A 24,915-nucleotide genomic window follows, 5' to 3' on the forward strand; every position below is an offset into this window, starting at 1 on the left:
AGTTAAGAACCAAGAGAGAAATCTTATCGACTCTCTATTCTTTAATAAGAAAAATTAGTATACCTAATTTATACCTTTCTCTAATTGGTTTAAACGTAGACATACTCCTGGCTCCTCTTTTTTTCAATTGGGATAAAATTGGTATATAACGTTATATAAGTTTCAGGTGTACATTATGATTTGACATCTATATACACTACAAAGAGATAACCCTCAAAAGTCTAGTTACCATCTTTTACCATACAATTAACCCCCTTCAACCATTTTGCCCATCCCCAAACCCCGTTCTCTGGTAACTGCCAATATAGAGTTTGTTTTAGATTCTACATGAGTGAAATCATGGTATTTGTCTTTGTCCATCTGATTTATTTCACCTAACATAATATCCTCAAAGTCCATCCATGTTGTCACAGATGGCAAAATTTCATTATTTTTTAATGGCTGAGAGGTAGTCTATTTTGTGTATGCTTATGTGCTTGTGTGTTTGTTTGTGTGCACCACATCTTCTTTATCTATTTATCCATCAGTGAACACTTGGGTTGTTTCCACATATTTACGTATATTTTGTATTCTGTAATTTTACCAAATTCATTTATTAGTTCTAACAGGTTTTTGGTGGAATCTTTAGGATTTTCTATATATACTATCATGTCATCTGCAAATAGTGAGTTTTACTTCTTTTTTTCCAGTTTGGATGTCTTTCATTGCTTTTTCTTGTGTCTCAGACTTCTAATACTATTTTGAACAAAAGTGGTGAGAGTGGACATCTTTGTCTTGTTTTTGTTCTTAGAGGAAAAGCATTCAGCTTTTCACTGTTGAGTGTGATGTTTGTTGTCGGTTTGTCATACGTGGTCTTTATTATGTTGAGGTACATTCCCTCTGTACCTATTTTGTTGAGAGTTTTTATCATAAATGCTTATTGAATTTTGTCAAATGATTTTCTGCAACTATCGAGATGATCATATGATTTTTATCCTTGATTTTGTTAATATGATGTATCATGTCTATTGATTTGTGAATATTGAACTATCGTTGCGTCTCTGGAATAAATCCCACTTTATCATAGTGTACGATCCTTTTAATGTATTGTTGAATTCGGTTTGCTAATATTTTGTTGAGGAGTTTTTCACCTATGTTTATTAAGGATATTGGCCTGTAATTTGTGTGTGTGTGTGTGCGTGCACACGCACCCTTATCTGATTTTAGTTTCAGGGAAGTGCTGGCCTTGTAAAATGAGTTTGGAAGTGTTCCCTCCACTTCAATTAAATCTTCTTTGAGTGTGTGGTAGAATTCACCAGTGATGCCATCTGGTCCTGGACTTTTATTTTATGGAAGATTTTCAATTACTCAGTCTCCTTAGTAGTAATCAGTTCATTCAGATTTTCCATTTCTTCATGATTCAGTCTTGAAAGATTCTGACTCTTTTTCATGTGAAATGTTATACATTCAGAATCGAATGAGTTAAATTGGGGGCTCTTTAAATCTTTTAAAACATTTCATTAAGGCAAGCTATGTTTGCTAAGCAAATATTTACTAAATAGCACAGCTTTTTAATTTAATATTAGGAAAACAAATACATGACTTAATAATAAATATCCTGTATCTAAACTAGGTAAGTTGATGTGCGTCATAATACGTTTATGGCTGTCATATGACTATTAACATTTGCCTCATAATATTTTTTGAAGTGAAACATTTTAGCTTCATTGGAATCACAAATCTTGGAAAGATATTCTCCTTACTTTGTAGATATTCTGAGTCAATATAGTATTTAAAAGCAGATTCTTCTACAATTAAATTATATTGTAAAATGAATGTATCATAGTTTATTAGCTAATTCACTTGGTAAATTTGTCAATCAACCATGTTCAGTCTTTAGAAGCCTTGCTCTTTCTTGTAGAATTCTTGTTCATTGGCCATGTTTTTATTATATATCTCATACATGTCAGACACCAGCCTAAGTACCAGTGTACAAGAATAGGAAGAACATTTGTTCTCCTGCCAAAGGGATTACATCAAGTAGATGGTTTTATAGTCTGGAAATGTATATGTATGGATGCTTTTGTAAAACCACACTAGATCTCATTTGTACATATTTAAGGTATTGGCATTTGGGTTAATGTGCATAGTTTGAGGACTCAGGTCTGGAAAATTGTTAGGTATTTTTTGACTTTGAATTATGCAGGTATTTGACTTGATACATTTTCTACTGCCCCTTTTTTTTTTGCCATTGCTAGCCCTGAACCTAATTATAATTCTGCTCTTAGGTGAAGAGTGATTACATTGGTGGCACAATATACAAAAGACATTAGAATGGTAAAATTAGAAGGTTTGGGGAATAGCATAGGATTTTCAGCATTAAGTCTTTTTAAAATCACATTCCTTATATTCTTATTGATGTTTTCATTTCTACTTTCTTGATCTCTAGCAAAGGGCTATTAGTTGTACCAAATGTTCTCTAGAAAGGAATCCTACAATACACAGTTAAAGAGTCAGGAGTAGTAAAATATAATTTAAATTAATAATCCAATATGAACTCAATTTTCAGAGATTGAATTGGGTATAATCCTGCAGGATTTTAGTGAGTAGATTGGTATGTTTTATGTTTTAGAGATATGTATAAATCCCCCTTTATAAAAGATGGAGCCTTGGTCTTTTTGAATTAGATAACTTTTATTCTGGTCCTGCTGATGTTGCCTGGTGACCATAGCAAAATTCTCCTTTGATCAATAGGAAGATAAATACCACAGTACTGTGAGGATGGTTCTCTCAGTATGGGATTCTTTGTGATTTTTTTCCCTTCCCTTTGCTCATCTTCTCTAAATTTTCTTCAGCCATATGCATTTTATATTTAATAAGAAAAGCCATAATTTTGTTTCTCTCTAATCTTGACGGTGATAAGATACTGTCAGCAGTTTTTCTCTGGTGCATTTCTTTTCATGGTGACAATTTTGGAGGTCTTTTGCCATATCACTTATAGCAGGGCAATGATTGCTCCTGAGAACTGAAACCATGATGCATCCTGCATATTTTGGTTGGTTCGGAGCCCAACAAACTAGGGCATAGATCTGTGACTATTTGAGAGCAGGCAAGTGACATTGGCCTAGTTTTTTAACCTCTCTGCTCTTGATTCCCTTGTCTATAAAATCAGACTGGCGATGGCACTTACCTTTATTGTGAGCATCAGGTAACATTAATGGGTACAAGTTAAGAAGTTAATTTTCCCTAATTTTTTTCCCTTTGATCAGAGAAAGCGAAAATTATATTAGAACTCAGTCTCATGACCTCCAGTGACCATTTTGAATATGAAAAATAATATGGCTTTTTAAATAAATAATCACATTTTATCTAAAAGAAAACAAACAAAAATATTGCATTATTTGGCCTTTCATTACATGCTTTTCCTTAATCATTTCTTTTATTTCAAGCAAGTGCATGTGAGCTCTCTCTCTCTGTGTAACCATTTTATAGTAAAGGCTAACTTTCTAAGCATATTTGGTAGTAAAAGTATAATCACATCATTCTGTTTTTCAATGCCAAAGAAGAAGAGAACACTCAGATTGAGTCACCGCAATGCAAGTATTTTATAGAGTGCTCACTAGGTAAAACACATAATACAAGGAAGCTTCAGTTTGGCAGTTGAAACTGCTTGTCATTTTGCTAAATGTAAGAGTCCACTTAAGGTCATTTGGGTCTGCATTTATCTGTTACAGGCATCATTTGAGACAAAAACTTTGTGGAAAGATTATTGTTTAGTGCTATTTCTACCATGTTAGCTTTTTTTCTTTTCCCTTTCTGCATGGTTTATAGATTTTTTTCCCCCTAAATGTAGTTGGGTAGGGAGGCAGATAGGAAAATAAAACTAGATCTAGAATCTTGAAGACCATAAAGAATTTGCTGTTTAATCATCAGGATTAACTACGTTATGTAAACACTCATGACTCTTTGTATGTGTTTTTATATCTAAGCACTATTTACACTTAAAAAAGAAACTATTATGGAAATTTTCTAATAGATACAAAAGTAGGAAGATAACACAATGAGCTTCCTTCTCTCCCTCATCCCGTTTTAACAATTAATAGCATTTGCTATACTTCTATTTGTAAAATAAAAGTCTGTGTGTCATATACAAAATTATGACTTTTGAAGTTCTTAAACTATATTGAAAAAACTTTTTTTAAACTGTAGGAAATGAATAGATGAAAAACTGTTTTGTTTATTGATAGTCTGGGAGAGTAAGGAGGATTTATGTAAAACATTGTAGAACTAAGAATTAGCAAACTCTAGCTTTGTTTGCAAGTGTAGTAATCTGTTATTTAGTATTTCATCAGATAGAAGGGACTTCTGACACTCCCTGATATGGCCAATGCACTCATAGTTGATGTTCAGAAACACCAAAGCAGGTTCCCAGTGTGCTTCATGAATCATTAGAATTGTCCACTTTCATTCTGTGTAATTTTAGGGCACATTTTATCCTTTCTGTGTTGAATTGATAATTCTCGATATACCAGCATGATTTTTCCTGCCCATTTCACTGTCCAGAACTCAAGGTGATATGAAGTCTCGGGGTTTGAACTAAGGTATTCACAATGATGATGACATTTCCTCCTCCTTCCAGTTAACTGGAAAGACAAGATATGAAATAACTGTTGACCAATTATAAAGCTCAGATACAAGGAGGAAGCACATCAATAGTTTATGAAGTATCTATGCTATTTCTGTGGCTTGACTCATTTTGTTGCCTTTTTCCGAAATCTACCCCCAAGAGGTTTGGGGTGGTGAATCGACACATCTCTTAGTGTGGGGCTTCTCCTCTATTGATATCGGGGCCAGGTATTTCTTTGTTGTGGGAGCTGTCCTGTGCACTGCAGGATGTTTAGTATTATCCTTGGTCTCTCTACCCAATAGATGACAGTAGGAGCCACCACTACCCCTGAGTACCCTTAGCTGTGACAACCAAAAATGTCACCAGACATTCCCAAATATTCCTCAAAGGGTTGAGAATCACTATCTTAAATGGTAGGAGCATCTTACATGTAAATGTGTGTGAGTTTCCCTTCCTTTGTAACTCTCCAATTGTAAGCTCCTTGAGAAGAGGAATGAGATATTTTCTTTCATGTTGAAGTCCCTCTTTTGATCTACTGCACAAAATTTATAGACTTTAGGGGACTGACTAAACCATTGCCTTTTGGTTTTGTTTTTATCCAAATTGTATAGTGCAGTGGGCCTTTTAATAGAAGAGTAGTCTAGACGCTTCTCTTCTTCCCTAACTTTTTTGATATTGGTTTATAATTAGGTATATAGTGACTGACATTTCAATGATAAGTGGCCCTTTTCTTTCCCTTATAAAAGACATTACCAAATGGTTCAGTCATTTAACCTTTCCTTTAAAAATATCATGATACTTAAATGCTTTTTGTTAACAAAAATTCCTTTTGAGTCTGGAGATTCTGTTTGCCTGCCGACCACAACCCAACCTCAACACATACTCCTCACTACCAAAAAGAAAAAGAAAAAGCAACAACTCTTAAATTACTAAAAGTCCAGGGACAGTTTTCTCATAACAAATGTTCCCTCTGACTTTCTGTTGTATGTCCTGTCTTCACTAACCCACTACTGGCTTGAGTTCCTGCTTCTGTTCACTTTGGAATCAGGTAGAGCTTTGCTTTGAGCCAGGCGAGGATTATATGTATTAAAGAGAGGCTTATTTATAACCAAAGTATAAATAATATGGACAAAATACTCAGAAGAAATAATTATTACAAATACTCTGTAAAGTTTCAAAACTAGAAATGATATGATGAAATATGAATTCTAGAGATAACTCATAACATGGTAGTGTTTAGTATAGTGGTTGGGAACGAGCCTCAGTTTTCTCATTCCTAAAACGGGAATGATAACAGCCTTCACCTCATAGGATTATAGTGAAGATTAAATGAATGAATCCATCAAAAACTTTTAGAAAAACTACCTAGCACATTGTAAGTGCACAATAATTACTTTTATTTTCACTTTTTAAAATTCTCCTCCTTACGAGAAATCCCAGTATATTCCCATTTTCTTTCTTCTTTCAAAATTCTTTTGTTTGCAAAAGAAATGTTTTTTTCCTTTTCCTCTTCACACTTTTTATCTATTATTTTTGTTACACAAAGAAATTAAAATGGGACTATTCCAACTACATGTATTGGTTTTGTATAGGTGTGTCTTCATAAATTTGTATAGATTTGCAGCAAATTTTAAACCCCTCTGAGAATTTGCTTTGTAGAGTGTGATGAATCTTTTTTTTTTTTGCAAATGAAATGCATTTTTAATGAAGAAAACCAAAACTTTATGAGCTTAAGTTTCAGTTGATTAAATTTTTTATATGACATAAATGTAGATCATTGGCCATTTTTGTTTGAAAGATGTAGTTTTGACTTTGATCTGAAAAGGTCAATATGAATTTAGTTTTGTACACCCTGACAAGTAAAAAAATGTTTCATTTGTGGCTAAAATACACATTCCTAGTTTGATTAGTGAGAATACCCCATGGGCAGATTCAACTTACTTTGTTAATAAAATGTTTCTCAGAGATGTTTTCAGGCTGACCACAGCATAGAGGAAGGACATGGATCACTCTGAATCAATGATCAGTTCATGGAACATAACATCAGCTCCTTCAGAAGAAAAGTTCAGGCAAAGATCCAGAATAGCAAGTAAAAAACCAGCCATTTTATACTTGTGAAAGGTTGATAGATCGACCAAGTGCTTACCTAGAAAATATGGCGCTATAAGACTTCCCTTTTTATAGAAAAAGAAGATAGAAAATATGGATAAAATATCTAATACATAAATGTGTATAGATTGTTTTAAACTTATATAAAAGCAGAGAGAATAGTATAGTGAGCCCCCCTCATGGACTCCTCACTCAGCTTCAACAATTGTCAACTCATGGCTCATCTTGTTTCATGTATATACCTCCCTCTCACTTGCAACTACTAGACATAATTTCATCTTTAAATGTTTCAGTACATTAGAACTCTTCCTAGAAAGATGCATAGTCGAAAGTTTGCATACAATTTTCAGAAGTTTCCCTGATACCCAGTTTAAGAAGCAGTGACAGAGCTGGATCATTTGGAAGTGGGAGAGGGAAGAGATTTCACAAAAGCCTTCCATGTGAATCCCTGACAGGCAAATGTTACATGCCTATTACAAGTATAAAATGGCTGGTTTTTTACTTGCTATTCTTCCCATTTACTCTCACCTTTACCATTCATCTGTGATATTTGAGTGAGCTAAAAAGATGACTTAAAGAAAGGCCTAGTGTGTCCCTACCTCTCCTCACCTTCAAGATGGCCTTTCATTGTTTTGAGATGAATGAGCTAAGTGATCTAACACTGATCTACTTAAATGTGAAAGCAGAAATTTCATGACTAACAGTATTAGATAACATTAGTTATTGAGCATGTACTATGTATGCGCTGAGTACTTTTCATGCATTTTTATCACTTAAACTAATCAACAAACTCAGCGACTACTAGGTGGGTAGTATGCACAATCCCTTTTTGCAAATAGAAAACTGAAGTTCAAATCATTTAAGCAGCTTGCCTAGGGGTTGAACTCAGATTTATTTGGAATTCCAGCCAGACATTAACAATACTTAACACCACCCCTCTCCATTACGCTCTGACAGTTGGCCATATACTTAGCTCGTATGCCCCAATCAGGTATATATGAGAAATTTATAACCATTTGCATCATTTATAATAACTTGTCGATGGTTATATAAGACATTTTAGAACATTGCATGAGAAAGTCCTTAATGTATGTTATTCTTAAATAACAGATTTGATGCAAACCAAAAAAAAAAAAAAAAAAAAAGCCAGAGAAAAGACTTAGCAACATATATCTCATATCCAACTGCATCTTAATATTTGAGTCCAAAGTGTCATCATCTTCCATATAGGTGGCTATGGGAGCCTCCTAATTATTTTTTCTGTGTCCCGTTTTATCTCCCTTCCACACTGACCTCAGAATGATGTTTTACAAATGTTCACCTGATCATGTCACTTTTCTGCTTAAAACCTCCCAAAGGCTTCTTCTATCAGAGCAGAAAAATCACATTTCTTTCAGAGGCCTGCAAAGCTCCATAAATAACATCTGGCCCTGACTGCCTCAGTTCATGTGCTGACCTGAACTGAGCACTGTTGGCGTGGTCATTGTTGTCCATCTTGTTCCTCCAATATGCCAAGCTGCTTCCTACCTCAGGAATTAAGCTCCTCTGGCTCTCAGCATAGCTGGTCTCTTCATATCATTTAAGTTTCAGCTGGAATGTCACCACAGAGTAGGCTTCTTCTCTACTAATGGCTTTCTATGGTTTATTTACTACGTTGCACTGGTGTTACTCTATGAAATTCTTCTTGATTTATTTCCATCATGTTCGTCTCTGCGTGCTCAACTGAAATACAGTTTTTGTAATATCAAGAGCTTTGTTTTAGTTGCTTCTCTGTCCTCTGTAAATGGTGGTTTAATGAATGACTGCATTGTTAAATGGGGGTGGTTACTGTGTCCCCGCATGTCAAGCTCTCATCACGGTGCTCCGCAGTCAGAAAGTGCTCTGAGATGCTGCAGTTATTGTCAGGGTCAGTAATTCCAAACTAGAATTTCATCTTCACATAACTGATACAAGTCTTAGGAATCACCCAAGACAGTGCACTTCCTCAGAAACCAGAAGACCCCTCAGTCTCCTGATGTAGATCCTGAAGTCTGTTATTATGAAGCAACTGCTTTTTGCTAGTTTTCAGCTCCTGTAGACTTGACCTTCAAACCAGCAGCATTCAGCTCTCACATCTGACTGACCTTTTGCTTAGGCCCAGGGCAATGTTTTCATCTCTGACAAACTTGACCACTGCCAATTTTTTAAGAGTGTCAGTTCTTATGAAAAGAAGTTTTGCTGCCTGTACCATAATGATCTCTAATACCCAGTAAACTGCAAACAATGGAGGCATTTTTTTTGGCTGGGGGAATGCTAAAACAAGGCGTCTGCAATTCTGAGGCGGTGCTAAACTGGGGCACACGGAAAAGTTCTAGCACGTGGAATGCTGCACTCCCAGCTCTATTAGGAGGGGGGAGAACTGGACAGTCCTTACAATGAGCTATTATAAGGGCATCACTGAACCACGCAATCGCAGCCCTTTACAAAGCCATAAAAATGTATACAAATATATTTGATATACTATCAAATGGTATACAAACTCAATTGTCTGGACTTGAATATTAGACTAAAAATTTCATAAGTAACAGAGTCCCCTTAATCTGATCAAGCATTTTTTAAAAAATTGAAATGAGGCAATTTCATTATTATATAACAATTTCGTGGGTTTATTTGTTGTTTGCAAAATTTATAATAGAGGAATGATGCCTGAATATATTTTTATTTGTCCGGATCCACAGAATTTAATTTTTATGGAATGTATATATTTTTTTTAAATTATAAATTTGTGTCATGTATATTATAGGAAATATAGAAAAGAATCAATAAAGTAGCGATAATCTATAATTTTATTATTCCAGGATAGTCATTATTAAGTCTTTGCTAAATAATTTGTAATTGGTCTACTTTGTCTATGCATTCATATAAACAACATTTTAAAGCCAGTTTAGGATCAAAATATATGTAGTGTTTCTAACCTGCTTTGTGTTCTCCTTAGTTGTGAACTTTCTCCCTCATTAAAAGTCATTTTATAAAATTTGTATTTTAATGACTGCATTGTATCCACCTATATACTGTTGTTCTCAACTGGAAGCAGTTTTGTCCCTTACAGGACATTCGAAAGGTCCAGAGACATTTTTGATTGTCAATAACTGGTGCTGGGGGGAAGGTGTTACTGGGATCTACTGAGTAGAGGCCAAGGGTACTGCTAAATACCCTACAATACACAGGGCAGTCCCACTGCAAAGAAGTATCTGGCCTCAGGTTCAATAGTGCTGAGGTTAGGGAACCCTGAATTTATATGGCTACCTCGTAAGGAATTTAATCCAATCTATCATTAGATCTTTGTTTCCACTTTTTGTTGTTAGAATTAATAGTTGGCACACTTTCTGTAAAGGACCAGAGAGTAAATATTTTAGGCTTTTGGGGACATAGGTCTATTATTCAACTCTGCTCTAGCACTGGTATAGCTTGAAAGCAGTCAAAGACTATATGTCAATGAATGAGCATGGCTTGTCCCCCATAAAACTTTATTTGCCAAACAAAGTGGAGGGCCTTAGGTAGTAATAGTAATTTGACCATTCCTATTATAGATAATGCTTTGATTGACATCCTTGTGCTTAAATCTTCACTTGTTTATGTGATGATTTTCTTTAAAAAGTTCTTGAAAATGTAATTGCTGATAAACGTGTATGTACCTTTTAAAAGTTTACAGCAGTTTATTTTATTTTCTCACCCACATCATATGAGATTGTTCGTTTAATGAGGCTCTTTCTAAGCACACATATACCACCACCATTCCATCAGATTTGGAACTATGTCCAGGAATGTGGACTATGAAAGGATAAAACAAGATTTGCTAATTTAAATGCCTTCAAGTCAGGCAGATAATCAGTAAAGTGTACCAGTTGTCACTGGCGAGGTGAAGAGCAAGTGGCCATCAGAAGAGGGAAGCCGTCTCTCAGCTCTGTTCATCGAGGCCCACTAGACTGCAGTTCAGTGTTGCTAGATCTTCCAATTCATTTAGAGAAACCAGAAATTCAAATTTTCATGTGAAAACTTCCAGTTTTTTATTAAATATTGGGTAGGCCAATAAGCCATACCTGTGGACTATTCCCAAGAGCCACCTGCTTGGGGACCTCTGCTTTAACTGTGACTCATCAAGAGGTCTGCACCTCAGAGATCGAGGCAAATCTGCAGGCTCCTGGCCATGTGTTCTAGATCCTCAGGGCCCTAAGCCTCATAGATGAGAGCTATAAGAAGTGGCCATCTTTGTGCAAACCCTAAGAGAAAAGCAAACTTTATCTCTCCGAGTAGGGAGTCAGGCTGTGAATCACTGCCTGACCTCGAGATTTAGTTCCTCCAGTGCTTTTTCAATTAGTCAGGAAGAGAGAGAATGTCACATCACCATTTCCTCAGGACATTTCCAGAGGCTGTGAGAGTCCTAGCCTCCAACCCCTACAGTGGTCTGCACAATCAGACCCCTTGTTCTTAGCTTCTGTTCTCCCATCATTCATGTACTTCAGCCACACTGATTCCATTTATTCATTGATTCACAAATATTTGCTGAGTTTCTACTATGTGCCAGGCCATGTCTGGACAAAGTAGAGCAGGGTATAAGGATCAGGAGCACTGGCAGGGCGTGGGTTGAGATTTTGAGTAAGTTCTTAGAATAGGTGTAGGAGATAAGATCAGAGAGGTCATACCCCAGGGTGGGTGGGAAGTAGGCAAAGTGGGCATGGGTCTGCAAACTTTGTCAGACTTGATAAAACAGATTTTTCATCCTCTCACTCAGAGATTCTGAGTCAGAATCTCTGGAGTTGGGCCCAAGGATGTTCATTTCTAACAAGCACTACAGGTAGCACTGGTTTAGAGAATTGTAGGCCATTGTAAGTACTTTGTTTTTTTTTCTCAGAGGTAAACAGGGAGCCATTACAGGGTATCTTATTGCAGAGGAGTGACATGATCTGACACGTTTTACAAGGATGACTCTAGTCAGTATATTGAAAATAGACTGCAAGCAGGCAAAGACAAAAGCAGATAGAAGAGCCGAGACTTTCAGTAATCCAAATGAGAAATGATGATGGCATGGGTCAAGAGGTAATAATAGAGATGGTGAAAATTATTTACATTCTGGATATATTCTGAAGAGGAAGGCAATACATTTTAATGGATTGGACATAGGATGTGAAGGAAAGAAAGGTGGCAAAGATGACCAAGGTTTCTGGAATGAGCAACTAGGTAAAACCATGTAAAGACCATTTTCTTTTTTACCTACCAGAAGAAAAAGCAATTTCATACATTTCAACCTAATCTACTGAGATGGAGTAGCCCATGGGAGGAGCTGATTTGGAGGAGATGATGAACATATTAAGTTTGAGATGTCCGCAGTCCTCCAAATAGTGCTGTGGAGTAGGCGGGTAAGATGAATCTAAAGTTCAGAGACATCTGGACTGAGCATTTAAATCCCTGAGACCGGCTTAGATCACCAGGGCTGTGCGTGCAGATAGGGAAAATCAAGCTCTGAGCCTTGAGGCACTGTGACATTTAAGAAGGAGAGAAGCGGGAGAACTAGCAAAGGAAACTTGAAAAGATGAAAGAAATTAGAGGAAAACCAGGCAAGTGTGGTAAATTAGAAGCCAAATAAAGAAGTTGTGTTAGGAGACTTTTTTTCTGTTCCCTGAACATGAGAAGCTTGTCCACACCTGGGACATTTGTGCTTGCTGGGCTTCTCTTCCCACTAATCTGCCTGGCTCATCTCTTCCCCAACTTCAAATCTGCTTAAATCTCACCTTCTCAGTGAGGCCAGCCTTGAACAGCTTATAGAATATTAGAGTAGTTGCTGGACATCTGGTTGGTACTCAAGCAGTATTTGTTGAATGAATGGTGAACATATAATTCTTTTCACGGGAGCAGAAATCCAAGTGAGAAAGTATTCAAGCATTGCACTCAACATGTGGCGTGGTCCATGGAGCACCCCGTGGGTGCTTATTAGAAATGCGAGGTCTTTGTTCCCACCCTAGACCTACGGTGTCACACTGCATTTAACAAGATCCCAGGTGATTTATATACACATTAAGGTTTGCACCTAATCCTGTATTTAGTTTTTTATTGTATATGGCAAGAGAGCTTTGGGCATACGCTTAGATATCAACGACTCAAGAGGTTAAAACTGTCAAAATCAGATGTCTTCTACAGTTGCTTCTGTATTCAATCAGTTATCTTCATATGATTTTAAAAACCTCTGAAGAGGCTTTCAAGAGTATTTTCTATGGTTATCCAAGTGATTTCATATTTTTATTTTTTTAAGTTTTATTATTAGTTTCAAGTATATGTTACATTGGTTAGACATTTATATAGTTTATGAAATGATCCCCCTGATTACTCCTCTCCTCTGGCTCTACACATAGCCATTACATTGCTGCTGACTGCATTCCCTAAGCCGTGCTCCCCAGCGCCGTGACCATCTGTCAACTACTAATTTATACTTCTTTAACCCTTCACCGTTTTCTCCCAGTCCCCCCACCTCCTTCCCTTCTGGCTGTCACCAGATTGTCTTCTGTATTTGTGGGTCTGTTTTTGATTAGTTTGTTCTTTTTGTTCCTTAGATTCTGCATATAAGTGAAATTATATGATATTTATCTTTCACTGTCTGGCTTATTTCACTCATAGCACAATAACCTTTAGGTCCAGCCACGTCTTTGCAAATGGTACAATTTCATATTTTTTATGGCTGAATAATATTCCATTGTATATATGAACCATAACTTCTTTATCCAATCGTCTGTTGATGGGCATATAGGTTGCTTCCATATCTTGGCTACTGTAAATTGTGCTGCCATGGACATAAGGGTGCACAGATCTTTAGGAATTATTGTTTTGATTTTCTTTGGATAAATACCCAGAAGTGCACTTGCTGGGTCAAAAGATATATCCATTTTTAATTTTTTGAGGAACCTCTAGACTGTTTTCCATAGTGGCTGTACCAGTTAGTTTTATTTTTAATTGACCTAAGCTAGGAGTGAATATAAAATGCACAGCTGCTGGTCCATGGTGAACAATTTTGAATGAATGAATGCTAATTGTTTTCTATAATTTACAGAACCTTACTGTTTAACATGACATAACCATGCACAATGACTGATATAATTCTCAGAGTGCAGGACTTGTAAATGCATGGTTTTCTCCCAAAGTGAGTAATAGATTAAATTTATTAATCTTACTGTTTCTCTCATAGGAATTTTATTCTGAAGGTGGCATTTTTATTCCGAGATTATAAATACTCTGCAGGCAGATGGCTACCTCTCTTAATCTTTCATATTTCTACTTGGTGGAGATAAAAATTTGATGTTCTTTTTATAATTAGACCTTTGGCTTATATTAGTCAGAGAGAAAAATTATATATATACGAGGAGTTTTCTTATGATAATACCTTTTTTCCTGAGGCTACTAAATGTTGCTTGTCCTAAACACAAATCATCCCCAACTTGCAGATTATAAACACACTGTTTTATAAGTCATTTAGCTAAGGGTAAAAGACTTGGAATTTTTGGTAGGGCTAGTGTAGTTTATTCTACTACACCATCAAAATTTTAGAAAAATGCATTTGCTATCCTTTCCTTTCATACACATTTATAATTCATTTCTCTTCATTCAGAAGCCTTATGATCCTACAAAGGAATATGATAGAAAGCAGTGTAGAAGTATACAGACCAATAAAAATGGGACATAAATTCATATATATTTGTGTGTGCACACATAGGGTATGTGAACACACCTCAGGATTTACAATTTTATTTTTACTACTTTATTCATTTCAAGCCCTAGATCAATATTGATCAGCTCTACAAGGTATTGGCCTACTTTATTTCTGAGGACAGAATCATGAAAATCTGGGTCTGATTTCTAACCCTGGCAAGTCTTAATTTTCTTTACAAAGTTTCTGGTGTTTTTATCTTTAAAATAGGGACAATTAAGTATACCCTGGGTTCTTTCTTGGCTGCTTGTCCAATTTAGACAATATTTGAAAAAACAACTACACGAAACTATATACACATATACTATTTCTTTTAGAAAAATCACCTCATTCTTTCCTTCAAACCTTGCTAAAACTTCTATGTAATAGGAAAACTGAATTCTGGTTAGGTCAAACTTTCTTACAGAGCAGAGGTTTGCACTTTCTGTAGAAATCCTGATAATGGATATTTCAGGCTTCGAGGGCCATTGGGGGCTCTGTTGCAACTATCCACCTCTACCTTTGTAGTGTGAAAGCGGCCATTGACAATATGTAAATGAGTGGGTGTGGCTGTGTTCCAATATTGTTGACACAAATTTAGATTTCATATAATTTTCATGTATCATGAAATATCATTCTTTTGATCTTTACCAACCATTTAAAAATGTAAAATTTATTATTAGTTTACAGGCCTTAAAAAATTGGGAGTGGGCCTTATTGGGCTGTTGGGCAGGCCCCCTGTAATAAGGCAAAAGATCTTGGGCTTATCAACCTTAGTCACTTCTAACTTTCCTTTAAGAACTCTTTAATTTGCTTTTTGTTTGTATCTGATTTGGTTCTTCTCTCTTAGGTCAGGTCAGGATTCATATCCTTATTGGTGTGCTTATTGTTTGTTAAGGATGCCTTCGTACAGATTGTACAGAAAACAAGTCAGAGTGAGAATAAGTGTTCTGTGCTTGAGTTTTCTTTCGTGGTGACGTTATATTGTGGGACTAAAAAGAACCTTAGCACTTACGAGATGTGACCTCGACAAGACTTTGTCCAAGTAACTTAAGGAAGCTAGCCGTCTCTGTTTTAGTATTCTTTCAGGTATGGTGATTGCATAATTGACCTTCTCTATAAACTAATTTAAAAAACAGTATGAAAGTGAGGGTGGTAGTGGATAGCAATTGATTGAATTATAATCCTTTTAATATTTTTTAATTTACTGAGCAGAAGAATACATAAAATGAGAAATCTAAAACTTTGTTGACTTGTTAAAAAATAAATTATAAACTAAAAGGATCATGGGAATTTTTATTCAGTTTTGTTTATATTCTGGTTTACAGATAGTAGGATGAGTAGAACAGTGGACATCAGATGGGAACTTTTTTCCCTCTAGTGAATTATTTTGTCAGCCAAGATGATAGTATCTACAGGCACCATCTTACACACTGATGTGTTCTAGGATCTTTAGAATGAAACTGATGGAAAACAACCTGTCAGTGTTACCTGAGAAGTGGCAAAGCTAAAGTGTGACAGTTAGAAGGTGTTCCATTCCAATTCTCTTGCTGTCAATTCAAATCTGAATGAAGAAAGGGAAAAGGGCAAAACATCACTGGAGGCAAAAATGATAAAACTAAAACTTCCCTACTTGGGGCACATCATGAGAAGACAGGGGTTTTTTTGGAAAAGAAAATAAGGCTGGAAAATACAGAAGGCAGCAGGAAAAGAGGAAGACAGAATATGAGATGAATTAATTCTATAAAAGAAGCCATAGGCATGAGTCTGCAGAAGCTGAGCAAGGCTGTTGAGGACAGCACATTGTGGACATGTCTCATTCAGAGTCCCCAGGAGTCATTGCAGAGTCAAGGAGATGTAACAACACAGTAATAAGGAAGAAAAATTTCAAAGCCTTTGGGTTTTTGCACTCTAACCAGATCATGATCATCCTTTATGTGAAATGAAATTTTTATCAATAAAATACGATATTTGAATAGAGTGTAAAGTATTCTACCTTTATTTTGTGGTCTATGCTTCAAGTGCTGAGCAATACCCAACTTTTGCTATCCGAATTCCTTAACTTGAGTAGTTTGTTTAAAGGTCAAAAACATGCGAAAATTGTCAGGAAATCTTGCAGATGTTAATGCCACATATGTTTTAATTTGTATGCTTGTATGTAGGCAGTTTAAAAATTAATGAAGAGGAAGTCACTAACTAAAAATCTATGGTTTAGGATTGTTGAGGACAGAAATTCTATTTGAATGGCTTTTAAAATAGTCAAGGGACTATAGAGCCTCAGTAATGCTCTGAGGAATTTAGGGTAGGGTTAAGTGTCATCCTCCAGCACCTTCGGGATGGGGGAAGCAAGACACACAGAGGTTGTGATGAACGACAGCCTCTCTGGATCTTGTTTCCCTCATCCAGGTGGTGAATGACATGGCTAGGGTGGAGTGGTGAGACTGCTAGAGTACTGTGTTCTAGATCAGCAGTTCTTAAACTGCGATCAAAGAGCAGGGGCGTTTCAAGATCCTTGTAGTGGTTTTACCAGGTTGAAACTCTTTTTCATAATAGTACCAAGATGTTAGTTTCCTTTCTTCATGCTCATTTCATGAGTATGCAGAAGTGTTGTACAAATGCTATAGGACCTGTTAAAATGTCATTATTCTGATGGCCAGTGGGATTTATGCTAGTGTGTAATCTTGTGTTTTAAAAATTTCTCAGTTTTACTTGCTAATATGCTAAATATTGATAGGTATAACCCACATAAACACAATAAATTTGAAGATTTAAAAAGGGTGCTAAGACAAAAAAGTTTGAGAACTGCTGTTTCAGATACATTGCTAAGTCAGAGGCGTGATGTAATTTAATGCTGAAAACACCTCTATGAGACAGGTTCTATTATTACCTCCATTGAGCACACGAAGAATTAAAGGCCTGAAAAGTTAATGACTTGCAAAAGGTCACATAAATAGTAAGTTGCAAAGCCAGAATTCGAACCCAGTTTTCGAGTGCTTAACTAGACTGTTGACTGTGTTGTCAGACATGCTGTCTCTCAGAGAAGCACGGGGAAGTTCCTGGATTTTGACGCTTCTCAGAAGAGGAACTAACCTTCTCAGAACCTAGGCCACCTCTCAGGGAATGTAGATAGGATTATCTTCTTGAACAGTGTAAAGCAGAGACCACATTCTAGTGGCCTGTGGTCTGAGTCCAGCCTATAGATGTGTTTAATTTGTTTTATACAATGTGAAAAATTAAACAATTCGGTGCCATTTTTTAATCTGGGAGATTTCGCTTAAAAAAGAACTTCAGATTGATAGCTAAATTGAAAAAGTGGAAGATCTAGCCATAGTGGACTGATATTCTCATATCGCCACAATCAGCTGCAACTTTATCAGCTGTTTCTTTTAGATGAAATATGCATCCTCTAGTTTGCCACAGACCTCACTAATCCCTATTACATTATAGCTCATGAACCTCATTTATGTTACCTGTTTCAGATGTTTGGATCAGAAACAGCTGTAAATGTTCTGAGGCAATCTGTTCTCAGCTTAATTGAAAACTAAAAAGACCCTGACAGTCAAAAGTTAAAATACATTCCACTCTGATTACCCCAACCTGGATGTAGTAAAGACCTCACTGGCAGTGCTAAATAGAGAACAAGTGGCTTCCTTTTCTTACTAAAGCATAAAATTCTGATTCATTAAAGAATAAGGTTCTGCCAGTGAATTAACATTTATTTTTAAATGTGCAGGCTTTTCTTTTTTAAGTGTAATAGTGAAATGAGCACTTTACACTCATTGCCCTCATTTTATGTTTATTTTAGTAATGTCTGTTGTCCTCATTATTATCGTGTCTGGACCCTTTATGAAACTTAAAATGCCTCTGTGAACCTCTGTGTGCATGTTAGATCAGTCATTTGAAACAATTTGAGACTGTCAACCTAAAGGACTTCAGTATCCTGGGCATTTGGAAAGAATTATTAAGTTTCAAATTTTTTGGATAAAATATCTCCCATTTCAACAGTGAATATTAACCATTATCATCATTTTAAATGTGTATTTGTTTGCCTTTTTTCTTCCTTTGCCTCCAGACTATAAGTGTCATAAAGCTGGAAATCATATCTATGTGTTCATAATGTATATTCTGTGCTTTCTTTGCACCGTGTTTAGTGCCTAACAGTAAATAATGGAATGAAAAATGAGTAAATATATAAGTGCATCAGTTGTGTATATGATAACTCTTGTTCTTCTCTAGTCCCAAGAACAATATTAAAAGATTTTTGGTAAAAGTTTTCATGCTTTCTAATTTGAGGGTTAAATTGAGGAGACATTTATTCCACTTAAACATATATCCACTTAAATATACATCCAGTGTGAGTGTGTATGTGTGTGCGCATTTTTTCTGCTTTATTTAGGATAGCTACTCTTCTTCCAGATACGAGATCAATAGGAAAGTTGCATATCTATCCAGCTAAGAATAAGCTGTACATTGAGACCAGGATGCAAGATGAGGCTGATGAACTTGGAAGTTTAGCACAGAGACTCCTCCATACTAAAAGACAGTCTTCCTGTAGTTGTAAGTGGCAGAGTTATTTGGCTGTTAGAAAAATCTCATGTGTAACAGCAGCTTTTAGGCAATTTCTTCTCCAAAGGGGGCATTAGCTCTTAACCTATTGCTGAAAGAGAAATGCCATTGTCTATTAATACTACTGGAACTAAAGATGAATAGTGAATCGGCCTTGATCTGACAGTGAGTTCGACTTTGATAGCTCATCACTTTAAAAGGTTCTTTTATATTTATGAAAAAAAGCATGACATCAAGCCAGGGGGGAAATTGATATCAATATTTAAGACCAAATTTGTAGGGTTTCCAAAAGAAAAAAAAAAAAAAGCCCCTTGTGCGAATGGTTTTTTTTACATGCATAACTAATTAGCTTAGGTTATTATAAGCAGAGCTGCTGTGATAAAGTTTCCGGTGGTGTCTCGGGATACCTTGTTTATAGTGCCTTCTCTGTGCCAGTCAGTCTACAAATCGGAATTACAGAAAGTAGAGGGAGTGCCTAGTCTACCGTTTCTCGTTGGATTGGGGCCACCTAAAACGTTATTATGCTGGAAATGCTAGAATATAATCACTATCAGGTGAGCTTTATTCTTATTCTTATTCAGTCTCTGAAATATAATGCAATAAATTGAGTAATTCACCTTTTCATGTTATTGTAATAGACACACTATTTTCAATAAGAACAGTTTTATTAGTTTAATGCTGTTTGTTTGATGCCATAAGAAATAATTCAATGTAGCTTTGAACAAAGTAAATATTAGTAGGATTTTTTCCCCTAGTGCGTTGCTGTGCTTTCTCCAGCAGCTTCTATACATAGCTCGTAAGAATAAATTGTGATTATCAAGGAAAAGTGACTTTAAGTTGAGTATCATTGATTTTAAAAAAGCATTTCTAATTCTGTATTAATGTTTATAAGAAATAAGAAAGGAGGAAAAAATATCCTGGTAGCTTCATAATCACACATTTAAAAACACATACATTCAAGTCTTATGCTTTTGAAAGAAACTGCTTAATGTAGAATTGCTTTTTATGTTGCATTCAAGATCTTAATTAAAATGTTGAATAATCATGTCCAAATAAAAGTGGGAGGAATTAATCCACAACTAGTTGGTAGAATCATTAGAATGTTTCTGTTTATTTTCTACAACCGTTTTACAGTTGTTTCTTAAGTTTTATTTTTTAAACAAAAAGCTGTTCTGTTTGCCGAGGGAAGTGAAATAAATTGAGTTATGTTCCTTCTAGATTACGGTTTTTGATCTTAATAAACCCTTCCAGGTGCATTGCGGAAATTTTTGCCCTACAGATAGTTGTAAATTTTTAGTTATTAGAAGAAGGGCAGAAGGCTTAAAAGAGATGTACCACTAATTAGCAGGGAAATAAAACAGGACAAAAGTATTACCCCAAATCCTAAAAGTTAGACTTTAAACTTCAGTAATATCAAAATCCATTAGCACAGTACCTGGTACATAACAGGGGCTTAATCATTAATTCTGTTGGTGGACTGGCAAGTCTCATGTTTGTGCCTTAAATGAGCTGTCCGAAACTCACAAATAACAGCGCTGTCTTCTCTTCCCTCCGTGGCTATGTTCAGGTGCAGACCCACCTCGAAAACCCCACCAAGTACCACATACAGCAAGCCCAAAGGCAGCAGGTAAAGCAGTACCTTTCTACCACTTTAGCAAATAAACATGCCAACCAAGTCCTGAGCTTGCCATGTCCAAACCAGCCTGGCGATCATGTCATGCCACCAGTGCCGGGGAGCAGCGCACCCAACAGCCCCATGGCTATGCTTACACTTAACTCCAACTGTGAAAAAGAGGTAATTCATGTCTCCTCCCCTCTCCTGTTTTCTTACACTAAATGACTGTCTGTTGGATATTATTCCCGCACTTGACTATGGACTCTAGTCTGTCCGTGTGGCCACATTCACTGGCCTGTGTCTTACATTCTCCAGCATGGCTGTCACCCTCCAGCCTCTTCTCAGCATCACTGGGTAATTGGGTTATAGCACACAACGGGAGACCTGGCCCACTGAGTGGAACGTGGAGGCGAGGACACTTTCTCTCCCATCCTGTTTCTGCTGCATTAGCTGAGTGTTCTCTTCTCTTCAATGCCTTTCCATTTACAAAGCAGTGAAAATTCAGAGAGAGGAGAAGGGAAGGTGGAAAAGGAAAAGCAAAAATAGAAAAGGTGTGGGACAGGCGATTTAGAAGTTCCGCTTGTTGTGAATGTCTGGAATATTATTTTTATTTCTCTCTGAGTTGTAGAAAAAAGTACAGAATGTGCATGGATGGATTTGAATAGTAGAGCACATGAGAATTTAACAGAAAAACAAAGGTTTAATTGTTAGATAAGTTCAGTTTTATAATAAAATTGCTGCTGCCTGTTAAATCTGCTTTTGTAAAGGCTGGATTGGAGACAAGACTCAAACACACCTCAAGCTAATCGTTGCATCAAAATTTGATGCATAGATATACCTGAGAGGAGAGTTGTGATTAAATGCCTGTTATTTCTAAATTATGAGATGATGAGCCTCATTTTAATGGAGTTTTACTGTACTCTGAAATGTTTATATGATTTCAGAGGTGACTTTTCTGAAGTTTGGTTAATTTTAATTTCTAAAGGGATAAAGTCTTTTCACCTATGCCCAAAGCAACCGTCTTTTCTCTGTCCATATTTGTCATCTATCAAGCTGATTTGATGGAAGTTCTTCCTTCATTATTTCGTTTCTCAGTCAGATTCCACTTTGTTTGAAAGCTTAGTTCATCTTGTTGCTGCACCATCAGCCTCCTGTGAACATGTCATTAAAAAGTCATTTCCAAATCTAAGTCATGGGCTGATTTTGCTTGTGTTTTTGCAGGGATTTTATAAATTTGAAGAACAAAACAGGGCGGAGAGCGAATGCCCAACAATGAACACGCACTCACGAGCATCATGCATGCAGGTACTGAATGACTCGGTGCCCAAGGATGTAAACTTTGTAATGAGAATCTATGTTTGTGGCTAATCTACCTTCCTGATGAATTAAGGGTTCCCCACTCATCGATTTTTTTTTTAAGATAGAAAGCTATGACAGAGCCATTGTCTTCATAGTGTCTCATGATTAAATAATCCTAGGGAAATTAAATTTAAAATGCATTTTTCATTAAGTTGCTTTAAGTCATTAAATAGTATTTAAAATACATAAATTTTAGTAAACAAAATTAAAAAGCTGTACTTCATTTAGATGCCATCGTCAGTGTATGTTATGCAAATGTGTAGGGTAGCAACTTTGATAGACTATTTGTAAAACCAAAGTATGTGTATAATCTATATATTATTTTATAAGACGGAATCTCATGGAACATACATTCTGAAACTTTATTAATTTACTAATATTTCGTGGCTATATCCCCAAGTACTTAGAGGTTCTTATATGACATCCTATTTAAAGGATATATAAGTTATGCTACATTTATTTATTAATATACTTATGTATATTTAAAAATGTGAGTTAGATGTATAAGAGAAATAATAAGCCATAAAAATCCTTTTTCTTTTGCTTTTCTGTATTTTATGTTATCAACTTGCATTACTTTTTTATAAGAGAAAAAAATTATTTTAAAAATTTTATAACACTAACCCAGTAATTTTATTTCACTAAAAATAAAATTAAAAATATACAAAGAAAGGTTGTTCATGAGCCCCTTGGCCCATTAGTCTGTTTACTAGCTCAATTAGAAAATTATCTTTTAAAAACAAGACAAATAAAACTAGTGTATGTTGAAATGGAACTTAATAAACCATGTACTGGCAATTATTCAAAGCTGACCTATAGTTATTCTTCTCAGGGACCACATAATGCTCATTTTTTGAATGTTTACTGTATTCCTGCACCATGAGCACTCATATGATTTATCCTGAAATCTCACAAGAATGCAATAAGGCAATGAGTATTATTAACCTTATGTTACAGATTGGCCTACTGAAGCTTTTAAAGATTGGGCTTTGCTTCTAATACAGAAAGTGCGAGAATGAGGGTTCCAACAAGCCCCATGGTGTTAGAACCTGTCCTCTTTAATTGGAAGTGGCAAAAAAAAAAAAAAAAAAAAAATACACAAAGGAGCATGTCTCTGAGTTCTGAGATTTCATTGTGTGCTTATGAAGTACTCTAGATCTAAGTGTGTGTTATACATACGTACACGCACACACAGCAACTAGTTTAGATACGTAAGGTGTTTACGAACAAATGGTTTCACATACTTTGCAACTGCTGCAATGCACATGTAATCACTGTTGTTTGTGATCATAACTAATGCTTTGGTACTTTAGGAATAAAATTGATCTAGTGGGAATGTCAGCTCCACGAACGTAATGATAACCTCGTCCTGGTGTAGTCCTTGGGGAGTACCAAGCACACTGGCAGCTCTACAGGAGAAACTTACTTTATAAGTCACTGTAAGATCAGTGCAGGGCCAGCCAGTAGCCTGAGAACCACAGTGCCCCCACATGCCCCCATGGGAGCAAAGGGCTGAATTACCATGTGTGTTTTCCTACTCCAAGGAGGGTCTAGGAAGGGTATGGGATATAGTCTTTAGAGAAAAAAGGGTATGTCAGCTATTATTCAAGATGAGGTTTCCTGGTTCATCTTTCCTATGGAGAGCAGCCAGTTTACCATAGCAGTTGAGAACACGGTTCAAATTGTGGCTCTAAATCTTCTTTGATGTGTGACTTTGAGCTAGTTGCTTCTCGTTTATCTCACCTGGAAAACAGATATAATAGTACCTACTCTGTTTGGGTTAATGTCAGGGGTAAATAACTGAGCCCACAAAAAGCCCTGAGCACGGTGTCTGACACCTGTGAATCACTTACTAGATGCTGGTTGCAAATGCCATCCTTATCATCTGTTAGTATTAACTAACGGCCTTTGATAATTTTCATATTTTGGGAGGAAGAGCACAGTTACTTCTTAGAATCTAACTAAAGAGCATTATTGCTTTGGGTAAGAAGAAACCCAAGATCTCTTCTTGGGTTGCTTTGAACAGTTTTTGCTTATATCTCTCTTCAATTGACCTTTTTCCTGCAGATGGATGATGTTATCGATGACATCATTAGCCTAGAATCAAGTTATAATGAAGAAATCCTGAGCTTGATGGATCCTGCCTTGCAAATGGCAAATACGGTATTAATGACTTTTTTTTAAAGAAAATTTTGAGCTACTTCTAGTGTTCTCTCCCTTTTCCTGAACTTTATCTTTGCAAGTGATTCATTGAGAAATTTATTAATAATAAAACAGGTAATTATTTCAGGATCACAAATAAGTGACTTAGACATCAGGAATTAAGTATTTCTCATGAGATTATAAAGCTCTGTACTCCCTGTAGTTCAAGTTTACTTTCAGTAGGACGTTAGGCTTTCCAATTCCCCCTGACATCCAATGCCAGCTTGTAGTACACTGCTACCAAGGGAAACACTATGGATGATACTGTATACAACAGTAATCTAGTTAGCCTGAAAAACTAATGCATTTTTTAAAGGCAGTACCTTATTAGTCACAGGTAATAGAGGGACAGTCAAGTTACTCTTCTTCAACAGCAAAATTTATTCCAATTTTAGTTAGTAGACCAATAGAAACATCCGCTCTTCTATGCTACTTCTCTCTATAATTTGGAGCCTTGCCTGTATTGTTTATTTCATCCCTTATATTTGTGTCTTATGGTACTGTTTTGCCGAAGTCTTACTGAAGATTTTATTTAGTCCTTGCAGGAATTCTGTGAGTCAAGTTGGGGTGGTATCTTTGCCCTCAGTCTTAGTAGATTAGGAAAGGTTAGTTAGTCTTGCACAAGATTGCATGGTTTGGATGTGTCAAGACTCCTCAATAGGTCTTTGAATGCATAGTCAATCCTTTTCTGTATTCCATGAGAGCAATGTCATGAAACTATCATAATCTTTAATAGTAGTATTTAGA

At 36.1% G+C, this 24,915-nt stretch overlaps 1 protein-coding gene across 7 annotated transcripts in view; it reads left to right on the top strand.

Moving 5' to 3' along the window:
* Positions 1-24,915, top strand: part of MITF (melanogenesis associated transcription factor) — a 213,719-nt gene that overhangs the window by 163,405 nt on the left and 25,399 nt on the right. For 4 of the 7 annotated variants that reach the window (XM_011358489.2, XM_011358490.2, XM_023529701.1 and 1 more), the window contains 3 exons: positions 20,560-20,787; positions 21,829-21,912; positions 24,034-24,129. In XM_011358489.2, coding sequence (XP_011356791.1) covers positions 20,560-20,787; positions 21,829-21,912; positions 24,034-24,129 — 408 coding nt within the window. Of the gene's footprint in view, positions 1-19,440; positions 19,547-20,559; positions 20,788-21,828; positions 21,913-24,033; positions 24,130-24,915 lie in introns of those variants that run through there. The other 3 variants (XM_023529703.1, XM_011358491.2, XM_011358492.1) reach the window with 2 other exon arrangements.

Source organism: Pteropus vampyrus, unplaced genomic scaffold (assembly GCF_000151845.1).
Source record: "Pteropus vampyrus isolate Shadow unplaced genomic scaffold, Pvam_2.0 Scaffold41, whole genome shotgun sequence".
Taxonomy (NCBI): domain Eukaryota; kingdom Metazoa; phylum Chordata; class Mammalia; order Chiroptera; family Pteropodidae; genus Pteropus; species Pteropus vampyrus.